Source organism: Pongo abelii, chromosome 10 (genome assembly GCF_028885655.2).
Source record: "Pongo abelii isolate AG06213 chromosome 10, NHGRI_mPonAbe1-v2.0_pri, whole genome shotgun sequence".
NCBI lineage: Eukaryota > Metazoa > Chordata > Mammalia > Primates > Hominidae > Pongo > Pongo abelii.
The window spans coordinates 8,099,688-8,127,464 of NC_071995.2; the positions used below are offsets into that span (position 1 = coordinate 8,099,688).

Below are 27,777 nucleotides of genomic sequence, written 5' to 3' on the forward strand. Positions count from 1 at the left end.
GGCTGGAATGCAGTGGCTCGATCTCTGCTCACTACAACCTCTGCCTCCTGGGTTCAAGCAATTCTCCTGCCTCAGCCTCCCAAGTAGCTGGGATTACAGGCACAAGCCACCATGCTTGGCTAATTTTTGTATTTTTTAAGTAGAGACGGGGTTTTACCATATTGGCCAGGCTGGTCCCAAACTCCTGACCTTGTGAACTGCCTGCCTCGGCCTCCCCAAGTGGTGGGATTACAGGCGTGAGCCACCACGCCTGGCTTTTTTTTGGAGACGAAGTCTCGCTCTGTCACCCAGGCTGGAGTGCAGTGGCGCCATCTTGGCTCACTGCAACCTCCACCTCCCCGGTTCAAGCGATTCTCCTGCCTCAGCCTCCCGAGCAGCTGAGATTACAGGCAAGCGCCACCACGCCCAGCTGATTTTTTGTATTTTTATTAGAGATAGGGTTTCACCATGTTAGCCAGGATGGTCTTGATCTCCTGACATCGTGATCTGCCCGCCTCAGCCTCCCAAAGTGCTGGGATTACATGCATGAGCCACCGCGCCTGGCCTGTTCTTTTTTTTTTATTTTTATTTTTTAAAGCAAGATTATTAGGCCGGGCGTGGTGGCTCACGCCTGTAATCCCAGCTCTTTGGGAGACCAAGGTGGGCAGATCACCTGAGGTCAGGAATTCAAGAGCAGCCTGGCCAACATGCTGAAACCCTGTCTCTACTACAAATACAAAGATTAGCCTGGTGTGGTGGCATGTGCCTATAGTCCCAGCTACTTGGGAGGCTGAGGCAGGAGAATCATTTGAACCCCCGAGGCGGAGGTTGCAGTGAGCCCAGTGCACTCCTGCCTGGGCGACAGAGCGAGAGTCTGTCTCAGAAAAAAAAAAAGGGGAATTTGAGACCAGCCTGACCAACATGGAGAATGAAGAAACCCCATCTCTACTAATAATACAAAAATTAGCCGGGCATAGTGGCGCATACCTGTAATCCCAGCTACTCGGGAGACTGAGGCAGAAGAATCGCTTTAGCTCACCAAGGTTTCGGTGAGCTGAGATCGCGCCATGGCACACCAGCCTGGGGATCAAGAGCAAAACTCTGTTTCAAAAAAACAAAAAACAAAAAAAAGAAAAAAAGAAAAAAAAGAAGGAAAGCAAGTTTATTAGGAAAGTAAAGGAACAAAAGAATGGCTACTCCAGAGGCAAGAGTATAGCCTAGCCTGGTGCAGCCACTTTGGAAAACAGTTTGACAGTTTCTCAAATGGTTAAAGATAGAGTTACTATATAACCCAGAAATTCTACTCCTAGGTATATTATCCAAAGAAAATGAAACCGTATTGTGATGGTTAATACTGAGTGTCAACTTAATTGGATTGAAGGATGCAAAGTATTGTTCCTGGGTGTGTCTTGTCTGTGAGGTGTTGCCAAAGGAAATTAACATTTGAGTCAGTGGACTGGGAAAGGCAGACCCACCCTCAATCTGGGTGGGCACCATCTAATCAGCTGCCAGTGAGGCCAGAATAAAAGCAGGCAGAAGAACATGAAATGACCAGACTGGCTTAGCCTCCTGGCCTACATCTTTCTCCCGTGCCGGATGCTTCCCGCCCTCGAACATCGGAATCCAAGTTCTTTAGCTTTGGGACTTGGACTGGCTTCTTTGCTCCTCAGCTTGCAGACAGCCTATTGTGGGACCTTACCTTGTGATCGTGTGAGTTATACTCCTTAATAAACTCCCTTTGATATATACATCTATCCTATTAGTTCTGTCCCTCTAGAGAACCCTGACTAATACACATATGACCACATAAAAAAGTTGTTCATAAGTGTTCACTGCAGAATTCTTGACAATAACACCAAATTGGAAACAACCCATCCATCCACCAATAAATGGATAAACAGGCTGGGCGCGGTGGCTCACGCCTGTAATCCCAACACTTTGGGAGGCCGAGGTGGGCAGATCACTGGAGGTCAGGAGTTCCAGACAGCTGGGCAAACATGGTGAAACCGTCTCTACTAAAAATACAAAAATTAGCACATGTATTACTAGCTACTTGGGAGGCTGAGGTGGCAGAATTGCTTGAACCCAGGAGGCAGAGGCTGCAGTGAACCAAGACTGTGCCACTGTACTCCAGCCTGGGCAACAGAGTGAGATTCTGTCTCAAAAAAAAAAAAAAAAAAAAAAAAAGGATAAACAAAATGTAGTATGTCCGTGCAATGTAATATTATTCAGCCATTAACAGGAATGAGGTACTAACCCATGCTGTAACATAGATGAACCTTGAAAAGGTTATGCTAAATGTATAAACTAGTCACAAAACATCACATACTGTATAATTCCTTTTACATAAAATGTCCAGAATAGGTAAACCTATAGAGGTAGAAGGTACATTAGTGGTTGTTTAGGGCTGGGGAATGGAGAGAGAGGCACAATAGTTAAAGGGTCCAGAGTTTCTTTTCCTTTTTTTTTTGAGACAGAGTCTCGCTCTGTCACCCAGACTGGAGTGTAGTGGCATGATCTCAGCTCACTGCAACCTCCAACCTCCGTCTCCCAGGTTCAAGCGATTCTCCTGCCTCAGCCTCTGTAGTAGCTGGGACTACAGGCACATGCCACCACACCTGGCTAATTTTTGTATTTGTGGTAGAGACAAGGTTTCACCATGTTGGCCAGGCTGGTCTCGAAATCCTGACCTCAAGTGATCCACCCGCCTCAGCCTCCCAAAGTGCAGGGATTACAGGCATGAGCCGACGAGCCTGGCCAAGATGTATTATATTTTTTAATACATTGCTAGATATGATATTCTAATAATTTGTTTGCCTCTATATGAGTTAATAAAATTGGTCTGCATGAGATCCTGTCTCAAAAAAATTTTTAAATAAATAAAAATATAATGAGATAATCTTTTTCTATTATTTGAAAAGTTTATCCCATTATATTTGTTATTGCTTATATAATTAGATTTTTTCCTATCATTCTATTATCTACTTTCTACTTTGTAATGCTTTTTCTGTTTTCTCTTCCCAAACCCTTTTCTGTTCTTTTAAAGGTAGCTGGTTGTCTGGCCGGACGCGGTGGCTCACACCTATAATCCCAGCACTTTGGGAGGCCGAGACAGGCAGATCACCTGAGGTCGGGAGTTTGAGACCAGCCTAACCAACATGGAGAAACCCCATCTCTACTAAAAATACAAAAAATTAACCAGGCGTGGTGGTGCATGCCTGTAATCCGAGCTACTTGGGAGGATGAGGCAGGAGAATCGCTTGAACCTGGCAGGCAGAGGTTGTGGTGAGCCGAGATCGTGCCATTGCACTCCAGCCTGGGCAACAAGAGTGAGACTCCGTCTCAAAAAAAAAAAAGGTAGTTGGTTTGTGTGGTGTGTGTGTGTAATTCTAGCTACTCGAGAGGCTGAGGCGGGAGGATTGCTTGAGCCCAGGAATTCACATCCAGCTTTGGCAACATAGCAAGATTCCATCTCTTAAAAAAAAAAAAAAAGTTGGTTTGTTTGTTTTTCTTTATGTAGTCTGTTTTTTCCCCCATGTAAAATATTTGGAATTTATCATCTATAAGGCTTATTCCTTTAATAGTGACTGGGTTCAAGCGATTCTACTGCCTCAGCCTCCTGAGTTGCTGGGATTACAGGCGTGCACCATCATGCTAGGCTAATTTTTGTATTTTTAGTAGAGATGGGGTTTCACTGTCTTGGCCAGGCTGGTCTCGACCTCCTGACCTCTAGTGATCCACCTGCCTCTCAGCCTTCCAAAGTGCTGGGATTACGGGGGTAAGCCACCGTGCCCATCCAAATTTTTGGATTTTGTTTTGTTTTGTTTTGTTTTTGGAAATGGAGTTTTGCTCTTGTTGCCCATGCTGGAGTGCAATGGCCTGATCTCAGCTCAGTGCAACCTCTGCCTCCCAGGTACAAGTGATTCTCCTGCCTCAGCCTCCCGAGTAGCTGGGATTACAGGTATGTGCCACCATGCTCGGCTAATTTTGTATTTTTAGTAGAGACAGGGTTTCACCCTGTCGGTCAGGCTGGTCTCAAACTCCTGACCTCAAGTGATCCACCCACCTTGGCCTCCCAAAGTGCTGCGATTACAGGTGTGAGTCACTGTGCCTGGCCTTTTGTATTTTTAGTAGAGACAGGGTTTTGCCATGTTGTCCAGGATGGTCTCAAACTCCTGACATCAGGTGATCCACCCACCTCAGCCTCCCAAAGTGCTTGGATTACAGATGTGAGCCACTGCGCCTGGCCTCTTATTTTATAATTTTGACTACTTTGAACTCTGAGTTGAACTGGCATTCCTCCAGAAAAGATTTACATTTGCTTCTCTCAGTTGTTTAGGACTTGTACTAATCTAGAACCACTTTAAGTTATATTTTCTGTTTGTAGATTTTTAGTCACACAGCATAAAATCAGACAACAACACTGCATGGGGACCAATGTGTAGTTAAGAATTCTTGGTGAGTTTTTTTTTTTCCTCCTCTGTCCAGCACCAAGGTGAAAAAGCAAAAGAGGACTGCTGTCTTCTTCTGAACCATGGTTTGATCTCTTGTTCATCCTTTATGCAGCGGTCTCCTTTTAGACTACCTAGACTTTATCTTGGGCCTCCACGTTCCATGAAGCCTTCCTGGCAAAAGTCCAAGATCAATGAAGCTTCCCAAATCTATGAAGAAGGAAAAAGCTACAATGTGTGTTTTTTTTTTTTTGAGACGGCGTCTCGGTTTGCCGCCCAGGCTAGAGTGCAGTGGCACAATCTCAGCTCACTGCAAGCTCTGCCTCCCGGGTTCACACCATTCTCCTGCCTCAGCCTCCCGAGTAGCTGGGATTACAGGCACCTGCCACCATGCCCGGCTAATTTTTTTTATTTTTAGTAGAGATGGGGTTTCACTGTGGTAGCCAGGATGGTCTCGATCTCCTGACCTTGTGATCCACCAGCCTCGGCCTCCCAAAGTGCTGGGATTACAGGCATGAGCCACTGCGCCCGGCCAAAAGCTACAATGTTTTAAAAAGAGAGATGATTAAGAATTTTCTAAATATTTGTTGTTCGTACTTAACGTTTTTAAAAGTAGAATATACTCATGGCAAAATATTTATTTTTATTTTATTTTATTTTTGATACAGAGTTTCACTCTTGTTGCCCAGGCTGGAGTGCAATGGCACTATCTCCGCTCACCATAACCTCCGTCTCCTGGGTTCAAGCGATTCTCCTGCCTCAGCCTCCCGAGTAGCTGGGATTACAGGCATGAGCCACCACGCCTGGCTAATTTTGTATTTTTAGTAGAGACAGGGTTTCTCCATGTTGGTCAGGCTGGTCTCAACTCCTGACCTCAGGTGATCCGCCAGCCTTGGTCTCCCAAAGTGCTGGGATTACAGGGGTGAGCCACCGTGCCAGCCCAGCAAAATATTTAAAAAGCACAAGATGGAAAAAATTTAAAAGTAAATATCTTCTCAATAAGATCTCTTCCCATTATTCAGAGGTAACCATTATTAACAATTTATTCAATATCACTCCGGAAACTATGCTTATCTAAGCCTACATAAGTAAGATTCCTTTTCTTGTCTTTCTTCTTTTTTTTTAACAAATGGGGTCATACTGAATATGTTATTCTCTAACTTCTTTTCTTTACTCAGTGATACATCATGGATGTTGTAGCATAGCAGCACCAAATATCTACCTAATTATGTAGAGTATCTGCATAGTACTATATTCCACGGATGTTTCAAAATTTATGTTTACCAGTTTCTTATCAGGGGATATTTAGGTTTTATTTTTTATTTATTTTATTTATGTTTTTGAGACAGAGTCTAGCTCTGTCGCCCAGGCTGGAGCGCAGTGGCGCGATCTCGGCTCACTGCAAGCTCCGCCTCCCGGGTTCACGCCATTCTCCTGCCTCAGCCTCCTGAGTAGCTGGTACTACAGGCGCCCGCCACCACGCCCGGCTAATTTTTTGTATTTTTAGTAGAGATGGGGTTTTACCGTGTTAGCCAGGATGGTCTCGATCTCCTGACCTCGTGATCCGCCCGCCTCAGCCTCTCAAAGTGCTGGGATTACAGGCGTGAGCCACCGCGCCCCGCCAGGATATTTCGGTTTCATATCTTTTCGAGATAGGGTCTCCCTCTGTCCCCCAAGCTAGAGTACAGTGGTATGAACTCGGTTCACTGCAACCTCGACCTCCTGGCTCAAGGGATCCTCCTGCCTCAGCCTCCCGAGTAGCTGGGATCACAGGCACGTGCCACCACACCTGACTAAATTTTAAATTTTTTGTAGAGACGGGGTCTCTCTATATTGCCTAGGCTTGTCTTGAACTCCTGGCTCAAGTGATCCTTCTGCCTCGGCCTCCTAAAGTGCTGGGATTACAGGCGTGAGCCATTGCACGTGGCCCTCCCTGTGTTCTTCACCACCTCCTCTTCCCTTCCAAGGCCACCAGTAAATCTATCTTCTTTCTCTCTGTAGAATGGCCTATTCTGGAAATTTCGTCTAAATTGAGTAATATAATATGTGGTCTTTTATGACTGGCTTCTCTCACTTTTTTTCTTCTGTTTATTTTTTTGAGACGGAGTCTCAATCTGTCTTCCAGGCTGGAGTGCAATGGCACGATCTCGGCTCACTGCAACCTCCGCCTCCCGGGTTCAAGCGATTCTCCCGCCTCAGCTTCCCAAAGTGCTGGGATGACAGGCTTGAGCCGCAGCGCCTGGCCAATTTCCTCATTTTAAAAAATGAAACTTAGCCGGGCGCAGTGGCTCACGCCTGTCATCCCAGCACTTTGGGAAGCTTAGGCGGGAGGATTACCTGAAGTCGGGAGTTCGAGACCAGCCTGGCTAACATGGTGAAATCCTGTCTCTACTAAAAATACAAAAAATTAGCCGGGCGTGTAGCTGGGCGTGGTGTCGCGCGCCTCTAATCCCAGCTATTCGGGAGGCTGAGGCAGGAGAATCGCTTGAACCCGGGTGGCGGAGATTGCGGTGACCTGAGATCGTGCCATTGCACTCCAGCCTGGGCGACAAGAGTGAAACTCCGTCTCAAAAAAAAAATTGAATGTAATCCCTGAAATGTATCCCAACTCAGGAGTCAACCCTATCAAGTAACACAGCCTAGAGCAATACAGAAAGGGCAGTTAAATTCACTTACCTGCATTGGAAGGCAGGTCAAGGTCGCTGGGTTCCAGGTATATCCTGGGTCATAGCAAAGAATATTAGTGATGATGAGCAAACTAAGAATGACAGGGTTCTGCAGCTGCCCACGCCTGCGCAGTGAAGAGGACTCGCGGGGGAGCCAGCGCGGCCCAGGCCCAGCCTTTTTGCAGGGTCTCCAGTTTCTCGCCACCCGCTTCCGCACCCCCGTTCCCCTCCCCCTTCCACCCCTTCCCCCCCCCCCCCACCGCCCACCGCCTCCGTGCGCCAGTCCCAGCCTCATGCGGAGCCTGGGCTGTGGGGAGGTGGGTGGTCGCGGCCGCAGCGCCAAGTCGGGCTGGCGGGCTCAGTGCTCGCTGGGGGCAGGGCGGCGAACTGGAGGAAGAGGGTGGACGTTGGTGAGAACCGCAGTTTCAGCCACGCCAGTGTAGCGAAGGCCCCCATCAGAAAGACAGATTTGTTACTAGATGATTCATCGGTGCCATTCTTTGGGTATCTACAGCTCACGATGAGAGAGGACGGCGTGATGAAGGCCCACAGCGCAGAGCCGAAGCCGAAACCGGAGCCGGAGCGGGCCGCATAAGCCTCACCTGCAGCTTGGCTGAAACGTAATCTCGCAGCTCTGAAGCTCCAGGCCCAGAGGCGCTCCCTCCACCTTTTTCCTTGTCTCACTTGCCCAGCTCTGAGCAGGCGATCCCTAGCCCAACCTCAACCATCTGGGGCCACTTGGAACCTTGGCCAAGTTTCTGCAACAAACACTTGATTCCAAAAAAAAAAGGAGGGTTGTGGGGTGGGGGACAAGTTTTAACTTGAATTTTCTCTAAAAGCCCAGGTGGCTTTGGGAGGTGTGGAAGGGGGAAATCCCCTCAACCAAAACCTACTATTACCTACTCAGCCATCTAACACTTTTTGTGCTAGTTGTCAATTTATTGTCTGTCAGCTCCGAATTCATCCCTCAATACCTGCTTTTAAATGGATGGAATTCCTTTAAGCATTTCCTTTTTAGAGTACTAAGAGCAATGCTTTCTCAGTAGATGGTGCTGGAAGGATACTGCAGGATGAAGGGGGATTCTCTTGCTGGTTCCAGTGGCTGCACCATAGGCCAGCAGTATAGATGAGAAGAAATTTGGTGGTGACCTGCCCCAGCCACACCCTGGCCTGGTGGTCACTTTTCACAGGGATGCCACACTCCAGGCCTCCCACCCCTCTGGTGCCTCGACTCCGTCTGCACATCTGCATGTCTGGTTACCAGCTGTGTGTTCCCTGCTTGCCCAGGGACTGCACACCAGCACTGACCCAGGCAAACCAGCAGACTTCTCTGCTCTCCAGTAGACTGCAACTCTACATTCTCCAGTAAGGTGTGCACCTCAGTTTTGAGGAGATGGCAGTGGCCTTCCTTCCAAGTATGTCCTTTCTTGGATAATCTCCTTCAGCTCTAGGAAACTGCATTTTGTCTTACACCTTTTTTATTTTTTTTAAAGGAGTTTTGTTCTTATTGCCCAGGCTGGAGTGCAATGGTACGATCCTGGCTCACCGCAACCTCCGCCTCACAGGTTCAAGCGAGTCTCCTGCCTCAGCCTTCCCGAGTAGCTGGGATTGCAGGAATGCACCATCATGCCCAGCTAATTTTTGTATTTTTAGTAGAGACGGAGTTTCTCCATGTTGGTCATGCTAGTCTTGAATTTCTGATCTCAGGTGATCCACCCGCCTTGGCCTCCCAAAGTGCTGGGATTACAGGCGTGAGCCACCGCGCCCGGCCACCGCAGCTTTTTCATTTAATCTACATAATAAACACATATTGCTATTCTCTTATGTATAAGACTCTAAGAACAGAGTCTCATATGAGTATGAGGGTCTCATACAAGTCTCAAAGTCACAACAGGCACTGAGTAGCCAAGTCAGGATTTAAAGCTGATTTTGTGGTTACAGGAAGGACAAAAAGTAAATAAGCCCATAATGTCGTGTACATTCAGAATTTTTATTTTAAAACAAAGGATCAGAGTAACAATAATAGAAAATCCATCTGGAAATATTCACAATCTTCTCAGTGAGAAATGGGACCCTGCCTTATTGCCAACCTACTGTTTGAGGAGCCAAAAGTTGACGTGAAGTTGCAAGGTCACCTTTTCAAGCTAAAGCCCACTCCATAGCTATGTGCATTTTTTTTTTTTGAGACGGAGTCTCGCCCTGTGGCCCAGGCTAGGGTGCAATGATGCGATCTCGGCTCACTGCAACCCCTGCGTCCCGGGTTCACATGATTCTCCCGCCTCAGCTTCCCAAGTAGCTGGGATTACAGGCACCCGCCACCACTCCCGGCTAATTTTTGCATTTTTAGTAGAGACAGGGTTTCACTATGTTGGCCAGACTGGTCTCGAACCCCTGACCGCCTGCCTAGGCCTCCCAAAGTGCTGGGATGACAGGTGTGAGCCACCGCACCCGGCCTCAGCTATGTGCATTTTTATGCAAAGCCTCCAAGACCAGAGGGAACAGTGAGAACTGAGAACCAAAATACTGTCACTGGCAAGGGTTTGGCTAATGGGTCTGAGATGTGTAAGCACCAAGAAGGGAAAGGGAGACTGAGCAACATATGAAAAAGGGGCTGTAGGAACAAACACAAAGAAAATAAGTCAACAATAACGTACTTCCACCCAGAGCAAAGTGACAGTGCACATACATTCATCCTCTCAAGTGTGGGCTACACTGCACATTGACTCATACTATCTAAACCTGGTTTATTGGAAAGATTCAAGTCCCCTGAGGGCATTCGGCATAGGACCACAGTGACATGGTAACAGACATACGCAAGCGTGCCGAGAGCCTAAAGCAACAACATACTTCAGATAATAATCGCTCAGAAAAAAATCCTCTCCCAGAGCTGAGGTTACAAATTCCAAGTTTGCTATAAACATTCTTTGGGGAATTCCTTTAAAGGTATGAGTTTAAATAAAACAGAAAATCAACACCTAAAATCTCCTAAAGAACAAAGTGGAGAAATAATGAATCTCTACCAAGAACCAATTATTTTAGGTTTCTCATTTGATGGCTATCCCACGAGATAGGTGGCGGGATTAATCCAAAAGTAATGAGACTACTACAAGAAGGAGTTATTTCGTTCAGTGAGGTGAACAGTCTTTCTAGAAATCGCTTTCCCTTCCCTCGACTCCATCCAAAATTAGAACCCATCAACCGTAATTAACTACAATGCCCATATTAGTTAGTAATCCTAGATTTCAAGTACTACTACATGTAAACTATTATCTTAAAGAAAAAAGTTCCAAAGGAAATCAGTAGCTTTATTATATAGGTATATGACTTTTATGAGAAATTAAACTTAAAGAGTTTCCATCTGAAGGACAGAAATTGTTAAGAGGTAACGTACAGACCTCAGGCACCACATCATTTACCCTCCAATAGTGAACAGCATTTCTCCCTAAATTCTTATTGCACCTTAACCTCTCCAGCATCAAATCTTTTACTCTATAACCTCTCTTTAAACACCTCCCTCTAATCTCAATTTCCTTCTGTTTTTATTATTTGGCAAAATTACGCTTAAAAAAATAAATATTTCCATCATGGCATATATATACCTATGTAACAAACCTGCATATTCTGTACATGTATCCTGAAACTTAAAGTAAAAAAAAAATTATGTAATTAAACCAGAGGATAAAATAAATAAAACTCAAGTTAATTTGCCGGGTAGAGCTGTATGGAAGTGAGGAAGGTGCTCTTACATAAACCCCCTCTGCCTTCCACACTCATATGTATCTGCTTCCTGATAAGTCTGAGGTTGGGGGAACTGCACCTTACTTTTCCTCTCCTATATCCCCTAGTGCGGCAATATCAGAACCCAAGGGAGGAAAAGCTGGCAAAGTTGTCATATGCCAAGCGGCCAACCCCTCCTGAAATGAAGGTAGTTCACTTGGTCTCTTCTAAGCAGAAGAGAATGTCCAGGAAATAAAATATTTAAAAAGCCATTGAAGATCCGACAAACCCCAGCCTTGGGGTGCTCATGGAGTGCGTGTGATGAGAAAGGAATCAAGTAGCAGCATTCAGAAGCAGTCCGGGGTTCATCCTGGTGAGGTCTCTCCCTTGCTCAGGGAGAGGTGGCTTTCCCATGCTGGGAGGGAGGTGGAAGGAGGCATGACTTAGACATTGGTGGTGGTCTCCTTAGCAGGCTCGATGCTGTTCATCTCCATGACGCCGTCCTTCCCAGATCTATCTGCACCGTGTGCCTGCCCTTCAAAGGCCCGTGTGATATCCTCAAAAGTCCTGCCACGGGTCTCAGGGACTTTGAAGAAGGTAAAGGCCAAGAAGGTAATGAGGAAGCCGGTGAAGATAATAAAAACGTAGGCTCCTAAATAGTGCTAGAGAAAGGACAGAAAAAAGGAAGGTTGATATAAAAATCTGGTCATTGACAAACTCAATTTCCTTCACATTCATGTTTCCAATAGACTTCAAGCTATAACCCTTCCATATTTAATGAAAACAGGTTTCTTCAGAGATTCACTTATGATTCCATTGCTAACTTACTGTAGTTCTCTCTAGTTTTCTTTCTGTCATTCCTTTTCATTACAGTTAGATGCTTCCAAATGTCTACTGAGTATTTTTGGACTTTTGAGTATTATTTTTTAAATCTGTGTTTCTGGGCCGAGTGCGGTGGCTCACACCTGTAATCCCAGCACTTTGGGAGGTCAAGATGGGAGGATCACTGGAACCCAGCAGGTTGAGACTAGCCTGGGCAACTCCATCTCTATGATTTTTTTTTTTTTTGAGACGGAATCTCGCTCTGTCACCCAGGCTGGAGAGCAGAAGCTTGATCGCAGCTCACCATGAACTCCACCTCCTGGGTTTAAGTGATTCTCTTGCCTCAGTCTTCTGACTAGCTAGGACTACAGGTGTGTGCTACCATGCCTGGCTAACTTTGTTTTTTTTTTGAGACAGTTTCTCTCTTGTTGCCCAGACTGGAGTGCAATGGTGTGATCTCGCTCACTGGGATTACAGTCGTGAGCCACGACGCCCGGCCTAATTTTTGTATTTATTGTAGAAACAGGGCTTCACCATGATAGTCAGGCTGGTCCCTAACTCCTGACCTCAACTTATCCACCTGCATTGGCCTCTCAAAGTGCTGGAATTACAGGCTTGAGCCACTGTGTCCGGCCGCAATTTAAACTTTATGAATTGTTTATTTCTGCAATTTTCCATTTAATATTTTTAGACTACAGGTAACTGAAACTGAAGATGAGGAGGGACTACCGTATTTTTTTATTTATTTAGGGATGGAGTCTTGCTTCCATTGAGCAGGCTAGAGTGCAGTAGCACTATCTCGGCTCGCTGCAACATCCACCTCCCAGGTTTAAGCGATTCTCCTTCCTCGGTCTCCCAAGTAGCTGCAATTACAGGCATGCGCCACCATGCCCAGCTAATTTTTGAATTTCACCATGTTGGCCAGGCTGGTCTCGAACTCCTGACCTCAGGTGATCCACCTGCCTCAGCCTCCCACAGTGCTAGGATTACAGGCATGAGCCACCATGCCAGGCCCAGACTACTGTATTATTAAGGAGTATCTTCAACATGTCAGCTTACATAGGCTGGTTTTAAGATAAGGTGAGTTTACTTACAGCAGCGGAGGGGAAGAGCAATCCGACTAGGAAGTTGGAGGTCCAGTTGGAGCAGCCGGCCACTGCCATCGCAGCTGGGCGGGGGCCCTGGCTGAAGAGTTCGGCCACAATAAACCAGGGAATGGGGCCTGGTCCAATTTCAAAGAAGGCCACAAAGACCAAGATAGCCCCAATACAGACAAAGCTCATCCCATTATAGTTATCCTGTAAGAGGAAGGAACAGAGAAAATTAAATTTAAAGACAGTGTGACCTAGTATCTAGGTTCCCAGAAGCAATTAACGGCAAGCTCCTCCTGTCCCTGACGTACAATACAAAGAGTGGCTGTGGAGTCAAAAGGCTTGGATTTATTTTTATTTTTATTTTTTGAGACAGGGTCTTACTCTGTTGCCCATGCTGGAGTGCAGTAGCACTACAACAGCTCACTGCATCGATCTCCTGGGCTTAAGCAATCCTCCCACCTCAGCCTCTCAAATCGCTGGGACTTGAAGCATGTGCCACCACACCTGGCTAATAAAAAAAAAATTTTTGGCCGGACGCTGTGGCTCACACCAAGGCAGGTGGATTATTTGAAGTCAAGAGTTGGAGACCAGCCTGGCTAACATGGTGAAACCCAGTCTCTACTAAGAAGTACAAAAATTAGCTGAGTGTGGTGGCACGTGCCCATAATCCCAGCTACCTGGGAGGCTGAGGCAGCAGAAACACTTAAGCCCAGGAGGCGGAGGTTGCAGGGAGCTGAGATCCTGCCACTGCTCTCCAGCCTGGTGACAGAGTGAAACCTTGTCTCAAAAAAAAAATTTTTTTTTGTTTTTCTGTAGAGACAGTTTCTTGCCATGTTGAGTAGGCTGGTCTTGAACTTCTGGGCTCAAGCAATCCTCTAACCTTGGCCTTCCAAAGTGTTGCGATGACAGGCATGAACCACTGCGCCCAGCCAGGGTTGGATTTTTTTTTTTTTTTGAGAGGGAATTTCGCTCTTGTTGCCCAGGCTGGAGTGCAATGGCACCATCTCAACTTACCGCAACCTCTGCCTCCTGGGTTCAAGCGATTCTCCTGCCTCAGCCTCCCAAGTAGCTGGCATTAGAGGCATGCACCACACTCCTGGCTAATTTTCTATTTTTAGTAGAGACTGGGTTTCTCCATGTTGGTCAGGCTGGTCTTGAACTCCCGACATCAGGTGACCCGCCCACCTCAGCCTCCCAGTGTGCTGGGATTACAGGCGTGAGCCACCGCACCTGGCCAAGGATTGAATTTTTCAATCCCATCTATATGATCTCATATATGTCACTTTATACTGAGACCATGTCATCATCTATTAAGTGTGATTACCTTGATATTATTTTAAGAATTAAATTAGATAATTTATTTTATAAGCTATAATAATGTTCTATAAATGTAAAGATTCTAACAGTTTACCTCCAGTTCTCTGATGACCCATGTTTCTTAAACTCTGGGCATCCTGCTTCTCTCCTCTGACTTTACTGACAAACTGCAACCTTAACAATCCACCCCTTGTGTCACAGAAGTCAACTGTAACCTCTCCTCCTTTCCCCCTCCCTTTTTTTCACTCAAAGAGCACTCACCTTTAATAACAAAGAAACAGTCATGAGCGTGGAACAAAAAGCCATCCCTCCAAGGCCTATCATATGCAGAGTCCTTCTTCCTGCCCTTTCCACCAGAAATAGCTGGAAGAAGAATATGACATGAAACTTCAGTTTTCCTTTCCATGAAAACAGCGTCTGAGTTACTTGAAATCTGCCTTACCGACAGCAGGACACTTGTTATGGATACACCTCCTGTGATTTATCATTTTATATACATACATATTGTGTTCCATTCACAGGTCCTGGCTCAAAATCCGCATAGCCCTTGGTAGAGTCTTTTGGTATAATGTTGGGATGCTTTAGGCCTCAGGAGCAGGCCTCAGAAAATAGAATTCTTCTCTGACTTTCTCCTGTCCTCCCACTTGGCAGGATGCTAATCTGACTGTGGGTCATAAAACCCTCATTTCAGAGAGGGTCCTGCCCCACACCCTAGAGGAAGAAATGCTACAGAGAGGCCAACAAATACTCTAAGCAGACAGGCCCAGCTGGGTTCAGATCATTCCCTTTTTATCCAATCACATTTCAGAACAGTTGTCCATGCTTCAATCACGGAGAACCAATGAAGTCTGCATAAAAGGTCCAAAAGGCAGGGTGTGGGGAGCTTCCAGATATCTGAACCCGTGGAAGCTGACAGGAAGGTCAGCAACAAATCATCTATGTGCTAGGAGTGCACCCCAACCCCACAGAGACAGAAGCGCCCATGCTCAGGATCCCTCCAGACCTCGCCCCGTGAATCTCTTCTACTGGTTATTTCTGTGCTTTCAAATATCCTTTAAATCAAACTAGGAAACAATTTTCCTGAGTTCTGTGAGCCACTGTAGCAAATTAATCAAACCCAAAGAGGGTGTCGTGGGAATCCTGATCTACAGCTGGTGGGTCAGAAGCACAGGTAAAACAACCTGGAGCTTGTGATTGGCATCAGGAGTGGGGGGCAGTCTTGGGAACTGGGCCATCAACCTGTGAGATCTGATGCTATCTCCAGGTAGACAGTGTCATAATTAAATCGCAGGACACCTAGATGGTGTCCACTACAGAACTGATTGCCCACCTCATGGGGAAAGAATTCTCACATATTCTGGGGATCACAGATATCTTCTGTTGATTATTGTTGTTTTAGTGTAAAAATAGTGGAATAACAGAGTTTGAGAGTTTTTCCAAACACCTCTCCTCCAATTCCAAGTTCAAAGCATACTATATAGTCCCTTCTATACTCCCTCCTTTCCCATCCATCCCATATTTGCTTGAGGAGTGAAGACTACATCCAACATTAAATGTATCTCTTTTTCCCAAAGGAAAATTAAACAACAAAAAGGTAACTAAATGATGGTGGGGTCATGCAATCCATATTTGAACATCTGTAGCAAGGATTCTTTTCTCCCCCCAAAATTACCAAACCATCCAACTTACAGAAACTACAGTGAAGATAGTATTAACCACACCCGCGCCGATGGTGGCATAGATGGGCTCTTGAACACCTGCATCCTTGAAGATTCCTGTTGAGTAATAGAACACCTAGGAGAAAAGAAAACATGCAACTTTGATACAATTCTGCATACCAGTTACACAGAACCCTCAAAAATAAACTTAAAAGTCCCAGTGGGTAAGAAGTCCTTTTTCTAGGTTTTTGTTCAATACTAATATCCCTTCTGCAAATGAATTATCTTCTGTATCTTATCTCTTTTCTCTTTTTTTTGAGAGGGAGTCTCGATCTGTCACCCAGGCAGGAGTGCAGTGGCGCAATCTCAGCTCACTGCTACCTCCATCTCCCAGATTCAAGTGATTCTCCTGCCTCAGCCTCCTGAGTAGCTGGACTACAGGTGCCTGCAACCACACCCAGCTAATTTTTGTAGTTTTAAGTAGAGACGGGTTTTTGCCATGTTGGCCAGGCTGGTCTCGAACTCCTGACCTCAAGTGACCTGCTCACCTTGGCCTCCCAAAGTGCTAGGATTACAGGCATGAGCCACCGCACCTGGCCCTCCTTTCTCTTTCTAAATGTTCTTAATTCTAGCTACTCATTTATATTGTTTCTTCTAAAAATGCTTATTCCCAGTGTTCCATTTCCTCTTGCTTATGTCCACTTCACTAACTTATATGAAGGTGTAATTCCTACTAACTGGTTTCTTTTTTATAAGTGGAGACAGCAACTCACTGCTGCCCAGGCTGGTCCTAAACTCTTGGTCTCAAGTGATCCTCCTGCCTCTCAGCCTCCCAAGTTGCTGGGATTATAGGCATGTGCCATCAGGCCCAGCTAAATGCTTTTTTAATTGGCTCTTCCCCAAATCCTCAAAACACTGATAGGCACATCGATGTCTCAATTTGATAGTGAACTAATTGAATAACCTTATCCTGCTCATTGAATAAGCAGAGGTTGGGCTGTATTTCCTAGACCTAGGCCCTTTTGAAGTGTTTTATGAAATAATACCAGCTACTATTGCAATTTAATATATATTAAATAACTTATTATGTTGTTTGCTAGGCACTGTGCTAAAATCTAAAGTTGCTACAACTACCATAGTTAAGATATTAAAATACTGGACTCAGACCTCAGGTTAACAAGGGAACATTATCTAGGTTACCGAGGTTCACTTCAGTTTATTTCACCCAGAGTATTTGCCTCCATAGCAATATTTATTAGTCTTTTTGATGAATATGGACCTCTACATTGGGATTTACCTTCTCACGAAACAACTCTTTAAATCCCTATTATGTAAGATGTAAACTATGTATATTCATATTTTCTAAAATAAGATAATTGTTTTTTGAAACTGAGATTTGTAGAGTCATTATTGAAAAACCTGCTACTCTAGGGCTAATTAAGACTTAAAAAATCTCAACATATATGATGACGTCAAGCTTGTGGGGACAGATATTAGGCTAGTGCAAAAGTAATTACTTGAGCAGTTTAAACAAGCAATAAATAGGTATGCCAATTCTTTTCCTTAACATAATGTCTACACGTCAAAAACCTAATGTACATGTACACATCTCAATAAAACTTCTTATAGTAAAATGACTTTGCTATCTAGTGTCACCAAGCAAGGTAACTCCTACATCATCTCACCTAAATAGTTAACTCTGCTAGGTAAACATGATACAATGCAACCTCTTACCCATTTGTCCATAAGGGAAATTAGAAATCATCATTTGTGCAAAAGTAGGTTGGAAAAGTGATTTCCAAGCCTGCTGTGCATCAGATTTATTTTTTTACAGACAATTTTCAGGTCTCTTACACAGAGATTCTCAAATTCAGCTGACTCAGGAATCCCAACCCCTATAATTCTGGTGCAGCCAGCTTTGGGTGAGATTATACCTGGTGCAAAATCTACTCATTGACTAAATTGGGAGCCAGCTTAGTCCAACAATAATTAATGTACATGCCGGGCAAGGTGGGTCACACCTGTAAGGCTGGCATTTTAGGAGAGAGAGCTGAGGTGGGTGGATCACCTGAGGTCAGGAGTTTGAGACCAGCCTGGCCAACATGGTGATATCTCTCTATTCTCTACTAAAAATACGAAAAAATAAGCAAGGTATGGTGGTGCGCACCTGTAATCTGGGCTGTAATCCCGCCTGTAATCTCGGGAGTCTGAGGCAGGAGAATCACTTGAACCCAGGAGATGGAGGTTGTGGTGAGCTGGGATTGTGCCACAGCACTCCAGCCTGGGTGACAGAGCAAGACTTCACCTCAAAAGAGGATGGGCCAGGTGCAGCGGCTCACACCTATAATCCCAGCACTTAGGAAGGCCGTGGCGGGCATATCACGAGGTCAAGAGATCGAGACCATCCTGGCCAACATGGTGAAACCCGTTCTCTACTAAAAATACAAAAATTAGCCGGGCATGGTGGCACACGCCTGTAGTCCCAGCTACTCGGGAGGCTGAGGCAGGGGAATCGCTTGAACCCGGGAGGTGGAGGTTGCAGTGAGCCGAGATCACGCCACTGTACTCCAGCCTGGGCGATTGAGTGAGACTGTTTCAAAAAAAAAAAAGAATGTACACACCATACTCTGAAGTGGCAGGAGTCTGTCCCTCAGACTGCTCACGGATCACTTGTCATTTCTCACAGGTGATCTTTTCCTGATCTTGTTTTGCAGGGCCTGGACTGTGGTGAGGCAGCTAGGGAGTTGCCTCAGGTGCATTCTTTTATTCTTTCTTTTTTCTTTTTTTAAACAGGCACAGAACTAATGCAAGGTACATTCTTTAAAGAGGTGCTCATTCTCAGGGCTACACTTGCACATAGCTGCCTCACCTGCCTAGTCCCAGCTCTGCTGCTCTGGAAAGTCTCGGGAGCACATTTTTCTCCAGTAATACGTGTGGCCTACATTATCATTTCCAAATGAGGAAATTTCAGACTGGGATTCATCAAAATCACCTAGGAGGCTTTTTCTAACTACTGTGTATTTCCTCCCAAGTTTTTTTTTTAAAGACAGGGTCATACTATATTTCCCAGGCTTGACTCCTGGGCCTAAGTGATATTCCCACCTCAGTCTCCTGAGTAGTAGCTGGAACTACAGGCATGAGCAGCCACCACACTTGGCTCCTCACAGATTCTGACACAACAGCCTCTAACCCCTTATAAGAAAAGCACTGCCACTTCAAATACAAATATCCTGGTGTGCTAGGTAGGAGAAAACTTCCAAGAACCAACCTACTATTTTGAGCATCAAAATGCTCAAAATAGTAAGTTTTGCAAAACGCTTTGTTACAAAATAATTTAATCCCATTGATCAAAGACTATCTGAAAACCCTTAGGGGATGAATCAATATTTAAAAAGGTGGGACAAGGGTGCTCTTAATATCCATATTGACTAGAAGGCACAGGAATACTCTCTTCCTACAGTCCACAGTCAAATGCAGGAAGCTGATATTTGCATGGAATACAAGGGCTATCTGCCAAATGCTAGCTTCCGTTTTGCCACCCTCTTTAAACTATCATGCCCTCTTTAAACTACCATGCTCGCTATTCTAGTTGTAAAAACAGACTGGTGAAGTCAGTTCACTCTGAAGTTGCCAGTGTCCTTCCAGGCTCTTTTTTTTTTTTCCTTTTTTTAAATTTCAGAGACAGAGTCTCACTCCGTCTCCCAGGCTAGAATGCAGTAGCATAATTATAGCTCACTGCAGACTGAAACTCCTGAGCTCAAGTGATCCTCTTACCTCAGTCTCCTGAGTAACTGAGACTACAGAGGCACATGGCCACCATGCCTGGCATTTTAAGTAAAATACTCTAAGACACGTTTGACCCTAAAGTATCATACTCACAGCATTGATCCCAGAGAGCTGCTGAGAGAGCTGCAGCACAATGGAAATGATGATGGGCTGTCGGTAGCTGGACACTCTAAAGAGCTCCAGCACGGTGACTTGCTTTTCTTGTGACATCCTTGCACTCTCATCTTTCATCTCCTGGATGTCTTGGGATACATCCTGGGTGCCCCACAACCGCTGGAGGACTGGTGAAAAGAAGAAAGAGGAAAGGATAAAGACAACGTGCTGCCCCAAATTCACTCTTCCTGTAAGGCAGCCAGGAAAGGGCCGCACGAGATGAGGTGATGGATAGCATCCATTCCTTTTTTTTTTTTTGAGACGGAGTTTCACTCTTGTTGCCCAGACTGGAGTGCAATGGCATGATCTCGGCTCCCTGCAACCTCCACCTCCTGGGTTCACACGATTCTCCTGCCTCAGCCTCCCAAGTAGCTGGGATTACAGGCATGTGCCACCATGCCTGGCTAATTTTGTATTTTTAGTAGAGACGGGGTTTCTCCGTGTTGTTTCAGGCAGGTCTTGAACTCCTGACCTCAGGTGACCTACCTCGGCCTCTTAAAGTGCTGGATTACAGGCATGAGCCATCACACCCAGCCTGATAGCATCCATTTCTAAACCTGCCTTTTCACCTCATTCTTTAGGGGCTGAAAATTTTACTCAGGAGTAATCAGAACCCTCCTCACTTGGATTCTGAGGGGCAGGGAAAGAGTGTAACAGAAAATAGGTCCAGTACAATCATCCCTAAAGCAAACCACAACCATAATTCACGTAGTAAGGTGTGAAAGATACTCACTCTGCTTAGCATTCTCCTCTTCTTTTCTGTTAATGAGCAAAAATCTGGGACTTTCAGGGCAAAATGGAAGGGCTGCACTTTGTAGGATAGTAGGAAGGATGGTAAAACCCAGTAGCAGCGGCCATAGCTCTTCAGACCCAAGGATGAATTCCAGACCAAAGATCTAGAAACCACACAAAGATAATGCTATAAACCCCATACTTCACAGGCCACAAGTTCATTAAAACACAAAAAGTTTCAGAAAATCATACATTCTTTTACCATGTGAAAAAACAAACAAATTGTGTTTCCTTTCCTTTCTCTACTCAGCCTGGTTTTTTTTTGAGACGGAGTCTCGCTCTGTCACCCAGGCTGGAGTGCAGAGGCACAATCTCGGCTCACTGCAAACTGCCTCCCGGGTTCACGCCATTCTCCCGCCTCAGCCTCCGGAGTAGCTGGGACTACAGGTGCCCACCACCACGCCCGGCTAATTTTTTGTATTTTTAGTAGAGATGGGGTTTCACCATGTTAGCCAGGCTGGTCTTGATCTGCTGACCTCGTGATCCACCCACCTCGGCCTCCCAAAGTGCTGGGATTACAGGCGTGAGCCACAGCGCCCAGGCTCAGCCCGCTTCTTCAGTTACTGTCTATGAGCTATAGTAACAATATCTAAAACTTCCATATGTAATTGAACATGTGCCAGATATTCTTCAGTGCTTTACCTATGTTAACTTTTTTAATGACCCATGAAACTAACCCTCATTAAGTATGAAAAGTTCTAGATTACCTGGGCCACCAGAATTCCAACAACAATGCCCAGCTGGTTGAGAGTGCCAAAGGCACCCCGCAGGGCAGTAGGCGAGATCTCTCCAATGTACATGGGCACAAAACCTGTGCAGAGTCCGCAGAAGAGGCCAATAATCAAGCGACCCAGGATCAGCATTTCAACCGACTTAGCTACTTTACACAGTCCCATAAAGCAGCCACCAATGACAGCCAACAGGTTGACGATCAGCATTGAATTGCGCCTGTAAGGTTAATCAAAGACAAAGTGAATTAGAAAAGTGAGAGGCTCCTAACCTCTTTTTTTTTGATCTAACTTTTATTTTTCACTTTCTATTATCAGAACATTTCTAGTTGGGAAGCAGGTGTGACAGTGCCTGCCTGTAGTCCCAGGCACTCAGGGAGCTGAGGTGGGAGGTCGAGGCTGTAGTGAGCTATGATTGGGCCATTACACTCCAGCCCGGGTGACAGAGCAGGACCCTCTTTCTTGGGTGGCAAAAAACAAAAGAACAACATAATGAAGTAAAACAGGTTGCCTTATCGATTTTTAAATGTGAATTCCAATCGCATTTCTAGAATATCTAATTGGCAATTTTTTTTTTTTTTTGGAGACGGAGTCTTGGTCTGTCGCCCAGGCTGGAGTGCAGTGGCGGGATCTCGGCTCACTGCAACCTGCGCCTCCCAGGCTCAAGAGATTCTCCTGTCTCAGCTTCCAAGCAGCTGGGATTACAGGCGCACGCCACCACACCTGGCTAATTTTTTGTATTTTTAGTAGGGACAGGGTTTCACCGTGTTAGCCAGGATGGTCTCGGTCTGCTGACCTTGTGATCTGCCCGCCTCAGCCTCCCAAAGTGCTGGGATTACAGGCATGAGCCACGGCGCTGGCTTTTTTTTTTTGAGACGGAGTTTCGCTCTTTTGCCCAGGCTGGTGTGAAGTGGCCAGATCTTAGCTTACTGCAACCTCTGCACCCCCACCGCAGGTTCAAGTGATTTTCTTGCCTCAGCCTCCTGAGTAGCTGGGATTACAGGTGCCTGTCACTACGCCCAGCTAATTTTTGGATTTTTGGTAGAGACAGGGTTTCGCCATGTTGGCCAGGCTGGTGTCGAACTCCTGACCTCAGCTGATCCACTTGCCTTGGTTTCCCAAAGTGCTAGGATTACAGGCGTGAGCCACCACACCCTGCCTAACTGGCAAATTAAAACAGTTCCTTCATTAGTCATAACTGAAGAAGTACAAAAATAATTCCTACCAATCCTGTGTAAAATAATAAAAACATTTATATGAAACCCCAATTTTTTAATACAAGTAAACAACTTCGGACCTTGTAAATTAAGTATGTTTCTGGAAACCCCATAGCTGAGTTTACTAGGGAATAATTCTGAACTATCCCTAGCTGGACTGCAAAGGCCCATCACTCACACAGTTCATCTCTTGCACAGTTGGGTGGGAGCTAGCCAGGGTAGTGGAGCTCCAAGCAAGGGCAGTCATATTCGGGGCCAGTTAGACTAGGTTTCCCTTGATTAGAATTCAAGGTGTTCTTATTCAAAGGCATCATCACCTCCCTACCCTAACTCTCCACACTTGTCCTCAATGCGGCTGGTAGAGCCCACTTCCTTGCCCAGTTTCTAGTCAATACCTGCCGAAGCGGTTGACAAACAGTCCGACGGAAAAGGAGCCGATCATACCCCCGACGGAGAATATGGCCACAGACAAGGACCAGAGAGACGTGAGCAGCACCTCAGAGGGAGGGGCATTTCCCTTGTCCGTCAAAGTTTTATTGATAAATTCCTTTATGATCTGCAAAATAAAAGGGTTGGTGGAAGAACAGACTGTTACAGTTGGATGAGAACAAAAGACAAATATTAGGGATCATTTCCTTCCTAGAGAATCAAGGGAATAAATAGACGGGAATGGAAGGGGCAGATGACACTGGAATTTATGTTAACTCTCCCTGGAATAGTAATTTTATATGTCCTGAAAATCCCAGTAGGTGGCAGCACCGATGTTCACAGTCTACCCCGGCCCTCTGCTAAAGGAACCCAGCTTCTTTGTAACTAACCCCTAAGGGATAATACAGGAAGTGCATCACTATGAGGTGAAAGAGTGGGAGGAAGAACAGCACCGCCCAGGGTTCAGGGAGTAAGTGAGCTTTCTGCTTTGATTAGATGACCCCACTAATTTTCCCCACCAATATTGTCTCCATCTTCAGTCTTGGACAGGATAGATGCAAAATTGGTCTTAAAATCCCCTAGTTAGGGGAGGGACCCTCACTAACTGTGTTGCTCAGGATGGTGTTTAACTCCTGGGCTCAAGTGATCTTTAAGCCTCAGCCTCAGGAGTAGCTGGGACTTCAGGCAGGTGCCACCATGCCTGGCCTTAAATTCTGAATTCTTGAAACCCTACTTAAAGCAATAACTTCTCTATTCTAAATTCTAATTCTTGTGGCCTGGCACTCACCTTCTCAGGAGCATTGATGACCCCAGTGTTGTAGCCAAATTGGAAAGAGCCGATTGTAGCAACTGTGATGGCAAAGATCAGAGCTGGGGTGACCTGGAGAGACAGAGGACAGGGAGGAGAGAATAGTCCTTAAAACTTGTGATTGATGACTGTTTCTTATTAATTATGGAACTGTATTAGGAGAATTTGAGCTATGAGTGGTATGAAAAGAACATCAAATGAGATTTAGGTAATTAATGGGGAAGACAAAGGAATAGATTGTACTAAAGAACTTATCTGGAGATAAGAATGTGAAGCTAACTTGATAAAAATGGAAAGAAAATTGGGGAAGGAAGAAGTTAAGAGAAACTGGGTTGGTCAGTTTGGAAATATTTAAAAACTTGCATCAGGCAAATGTAGGCATAGAATTCCACTCAAGAACTGGGAGGGCAGAGGACAACACAGCCTTGGGTAGGATTACTAAGAATTGACCATTTTGGAAACAAATACAGTGCAGTCTGATCTGTACCCCGGACTCCATGGAAGCCCAGTGGTGGTGGTGGGGGGGGTGGTAGTTTGTGTCTTCACTGCTGGGTGGCTCTTTGAGTCTCTTATCTCTCAGGACCATGTAACCTACTGGATCTACCCACTGCATCCTGGCCCCATTTCAGTCTTCATTTATTAAATACAGTTCTGCTATCCCTAACTCCCGCGCAGGGGAAGAAAGTACACTCTTACTCTGCACCCAACATATAAGAGACATTTCTTAGTGGGGAGAACCGGTCATCTTCACCTTGCCTGGAATAATTCAGCTGGGCGAGACATTTTCCATTTCCACCTTGGAGCAGCTCAATTTTTATACCTGAGGCCATCTTCTATGCCATTCCCCCTCACCCCACCCCACCCGAAATCCCTTCAACCTTTCATATCCCATCCAAAATCCCTTCAACCTTAAACTCCTTTCCTTTCAGGTCGGGCAGATTAGGCAGCAGGCTGGGAGCTCCAGCAGGAGAACTGACCTTGCCTGCAGCCTCCCAGATGTCTCAGTCCCAGCTAAGCATCGGTACCCCGGAGGGCCCTGCCAGTACAATGCTCTGTTGAATCTTTTTCCGTTTAGTAAAAGTCTCTTCTGTCTCCTCTCATCATTCACTATCTTTGAGGGCCTTTTCTTCTTTAGTCTCATAATTTTCCATCCCTTTCTTATTTTCCTACATTTTCTTTGTGCTGTACAGGCGGGCGTATCACCTGGGGTCGGGAGTCGGCGGATCACCAGCCTGACCAACATGGAGAAACCCCGTCTCTACTAAAAATACAAAATTAGCCGGGCGCGGTGGTTCATGCCTGTAATCCCAGCTACTCTGGAGGCTGAGGCAGGAGAATCGCTTGAACCCGGGAGGCAGAGGCTGTGGTGAGCTGAGGTCGCTCCATTGCACTCCAGCCTGGGCAACAAGAGCAAAACTCAATCAAAAAAAAAAAAAAAAGCCTTTCTCCCTGCAAATATTGCACATACAACACTCAATATTTTAGTATGTCCTGCACTCACAATTTTAACCCTAATAAGAAGGACGACTGGAATTCTTTCTCCTTAGCATCCACGAACCCCATAGGTTATAGGACAAACAGATGGCTGGACCCTGGCCTGTGCCCCCAAACACAGACCTTTTCAAGGTCTAATGCTTCCAGAGAAATCTTCACACTGGCTCTGAGACCCACACTTGTAATCCATACAACCAAGCAGCCCGATCCTCTAAACACTCAACCATCTCGTCCTCAGTGGCATATGGTTACCTAAAATAAACCTGAGAAGCAAACACAACTTCTCCGGGTGACTTTCCTATGATAACAAGGTGAACAGAACTGTACGACATTCAGAGAGAACTGATGAAGCGGCAGCAGTGCAGGCTAGAGAAGAAATGAAAAGGCCTTAAGATGGCTTGGTGACTTAGGAGAAAATAAAACAAGGCAATTACCACTAATACTTGCCTTTCTTAGTGTATCCCAAACAAGCAAAAATAACCAGTAATTATATCATTCTTACCTTCTGTGTCCCCATCGCCGTAATCTAATTCAAGTCTTCAAGAAAGATCTAGGGGTGTGATTCCAGAAACAGCTTTTTCAGCCAACAAAACCTTCAAAATGTCCTTCTCAGCAGCAAGTTTTCTCCACGTCCTCAGGAAGGCTCCAAAGTCTCACCATTACAGCATCTCTGGGTCTCGCTGGGATCATGACTATTTATAATCTCCGCAAAGGGTGGAGCCTGAAAGGGCGACAAGCCCCCAGCCCCACCCCACCCCACCCCACCCCACCCCACCCCACCCCACCCCCCTGAAACAATCTTGTGATCTGTCGGAATTCTGTGTTATCAGAACTACCCCCGCCCCCGCCCCGCAGACAATAACGCCCTCCCTCCCCCTTCTCTTAAAACCACATCCTTCCACTCTCTCCACCCTGGGTTTTTTTTTTCTTTTTTTTTTTCAAAAGCTCATCCTTACTCCTTCCCTCTTCTAATAGCAGCTACAGCCTCCTAGTTTCACAGACAAAATGCTACCAGAAAAGCCTGGAGGGAGGGCAAATACACTATTTTTTTGCTCTCGCATCTGCTTGGGATTAAAACAATCTACAGAGATGAGAATAAATATATCTATACAAAACAAAGTCAAGTGGGTGCTACTATCAGAAATTTAAGGTTGTTAGAAAGAGTGTAGTAAGAATTCTTGATCCTATGAATTTATCAGTCGTTTTTTGTTTATAGGCTGGGTCTATAATCTTTTTTTTTTTTTTTTTTTTTTTTTTTTGAGACGGACTCTACAATCTTAAAGGGGAGGGAAAGACAGCCTGGGAGAAGAAAATCAGGGAAATAATTTTGCCAGTGTTCGCTTCTTCGCATAATCTCACCTGGAGGGAAGAAAACCTGAATTTCTAGGAGCCAGACCAACTATCAGGGCAGCAGGAAGAAGAGGTTCAACTGTTATGGAATACAATCCATATCCTTTTTTTTGTTTGTTTGATACGGAGTCTCTCTCTGTCGCCCAGGCTGGAGTGCAGTGGCGCGATCTCGGCTCACTGCAACTTCCGCCTCCCGGGTTCAAGCAATTCTCCTGCCTCAGCCTCCCGAGTAGCTGGGACTATAGGCGCCCGCCACCACGCCCCGCTAATTTTTGTATTTTTAGTAGAGACGGGGTTTCACCATATTGGCCAGGCTGGTCTCAAACTCCTGACCTTGTGATCCGCCCGTCTGGCCTGCCAGAGTGCTGGGATTACAAGTGTGAGCCACCGCGCCGGGCCCTATATTCTTTAATAAGGCATTTGCCATATCACCCATTCTGAATTCTGCATCACTTTCTGCTAGTCTCAAGCTTATAGCATCTAGAAATGCAATAAATACCGAATTCAATTAAGCAGGTATTTGCCGAGTACATGCTATGTATCAGGTACTCTCCAAGAAGTTGGTGATTCTTCAGTGAATAATAGGACAAAAGGCCGCCCGCGGAGGCTCACGCCTGTAATCCTAGCACTTTGGGGGGCCGTGGCGGGCGGATCACGAGGTCAGGAGATCAAGACCATCCTGGCTAACACGGTGAAACCATTCTCTACTAAAAATACAAAAAAAAAAAAAAAAAAAAAATTAGCCAGGCGTGGTGGCAGGAGCCTGTAGTCCCAGCTACTTGGGAGGCTGAGACAGGAGAATGGCGTGAACCCGGCAGGCGGAGCTTGCAGTGAGCCGAGATCATGCCACTGCACTCCAGCCTGGGCGACAGAGTGAGACTCCGTCTCAAAAAAAAAAAAAAAAAAAGAATAATAGGACAAAAGAGTTCTGACCCACAAGTCATTTATAGTGTTTCCCTTCCTCCCTTTTTATAAAGTATAAAAAAGGATTAAGGCAAGTAATTCTCACACAACTGGAAAAGATTATTAATATCCTATTAGTTATGGACTGTGAGTTTCTTGAAAGAAAAGTGTTAGATAAGTATCTGATTACTAAGCTATGCAAGAAAACTGAACAAGCTAAGCAGCAGAAGAAAATAGGAATGAGAACTGAGGGAGGGATAATTGGGCAGAGAGAAGAGTGGTTCCAGGTTGAGAGTAAACAAAGCAAAACAACTTGGTTTGTGTTTAAAGAGCTGGGTAAGTGGGAGATAGTATCTAGGCTTTTTTGGAGGAGGAATATCAACTATCAAATTCCTAATGCCCATTAATTTGTA

General features: G+C 45.5%; 1 protein-coding gene across 1 annotated transcript; it reads right to left on the reverse strand.

Annotated features, from left to right (window-relative positions):
* Window positions 1-9,067: 9,067 nt before the first annotated feature.
* On the reverse strand, window positions 9,068-25,782 carry SLC2A3 (solute carrier family 2 member 3; the record flags this gene model as incomplete). Its single annotated transcript, NM_001134117.1, is given in 10 exon segments — window positions 9,068-11,475; window positions 12,730-12,933; window positions 14,308-14,409; window positions 15,736-15,840; window positions 19,584-19,771; window positions 20,377-20,539; window positions 21,143-21,383; window positions 22,776-22,936; window positions 23,597-23,689; window positions 25,614-25,782. Coding segments are annotated over 10 exon segments (1,491 nt in total). The 3' UTR covers window positions 9,068-11,256.
* Between the last annotated feature and the right edge of the window lie 1,995 nt (window positions 25,783-27,777).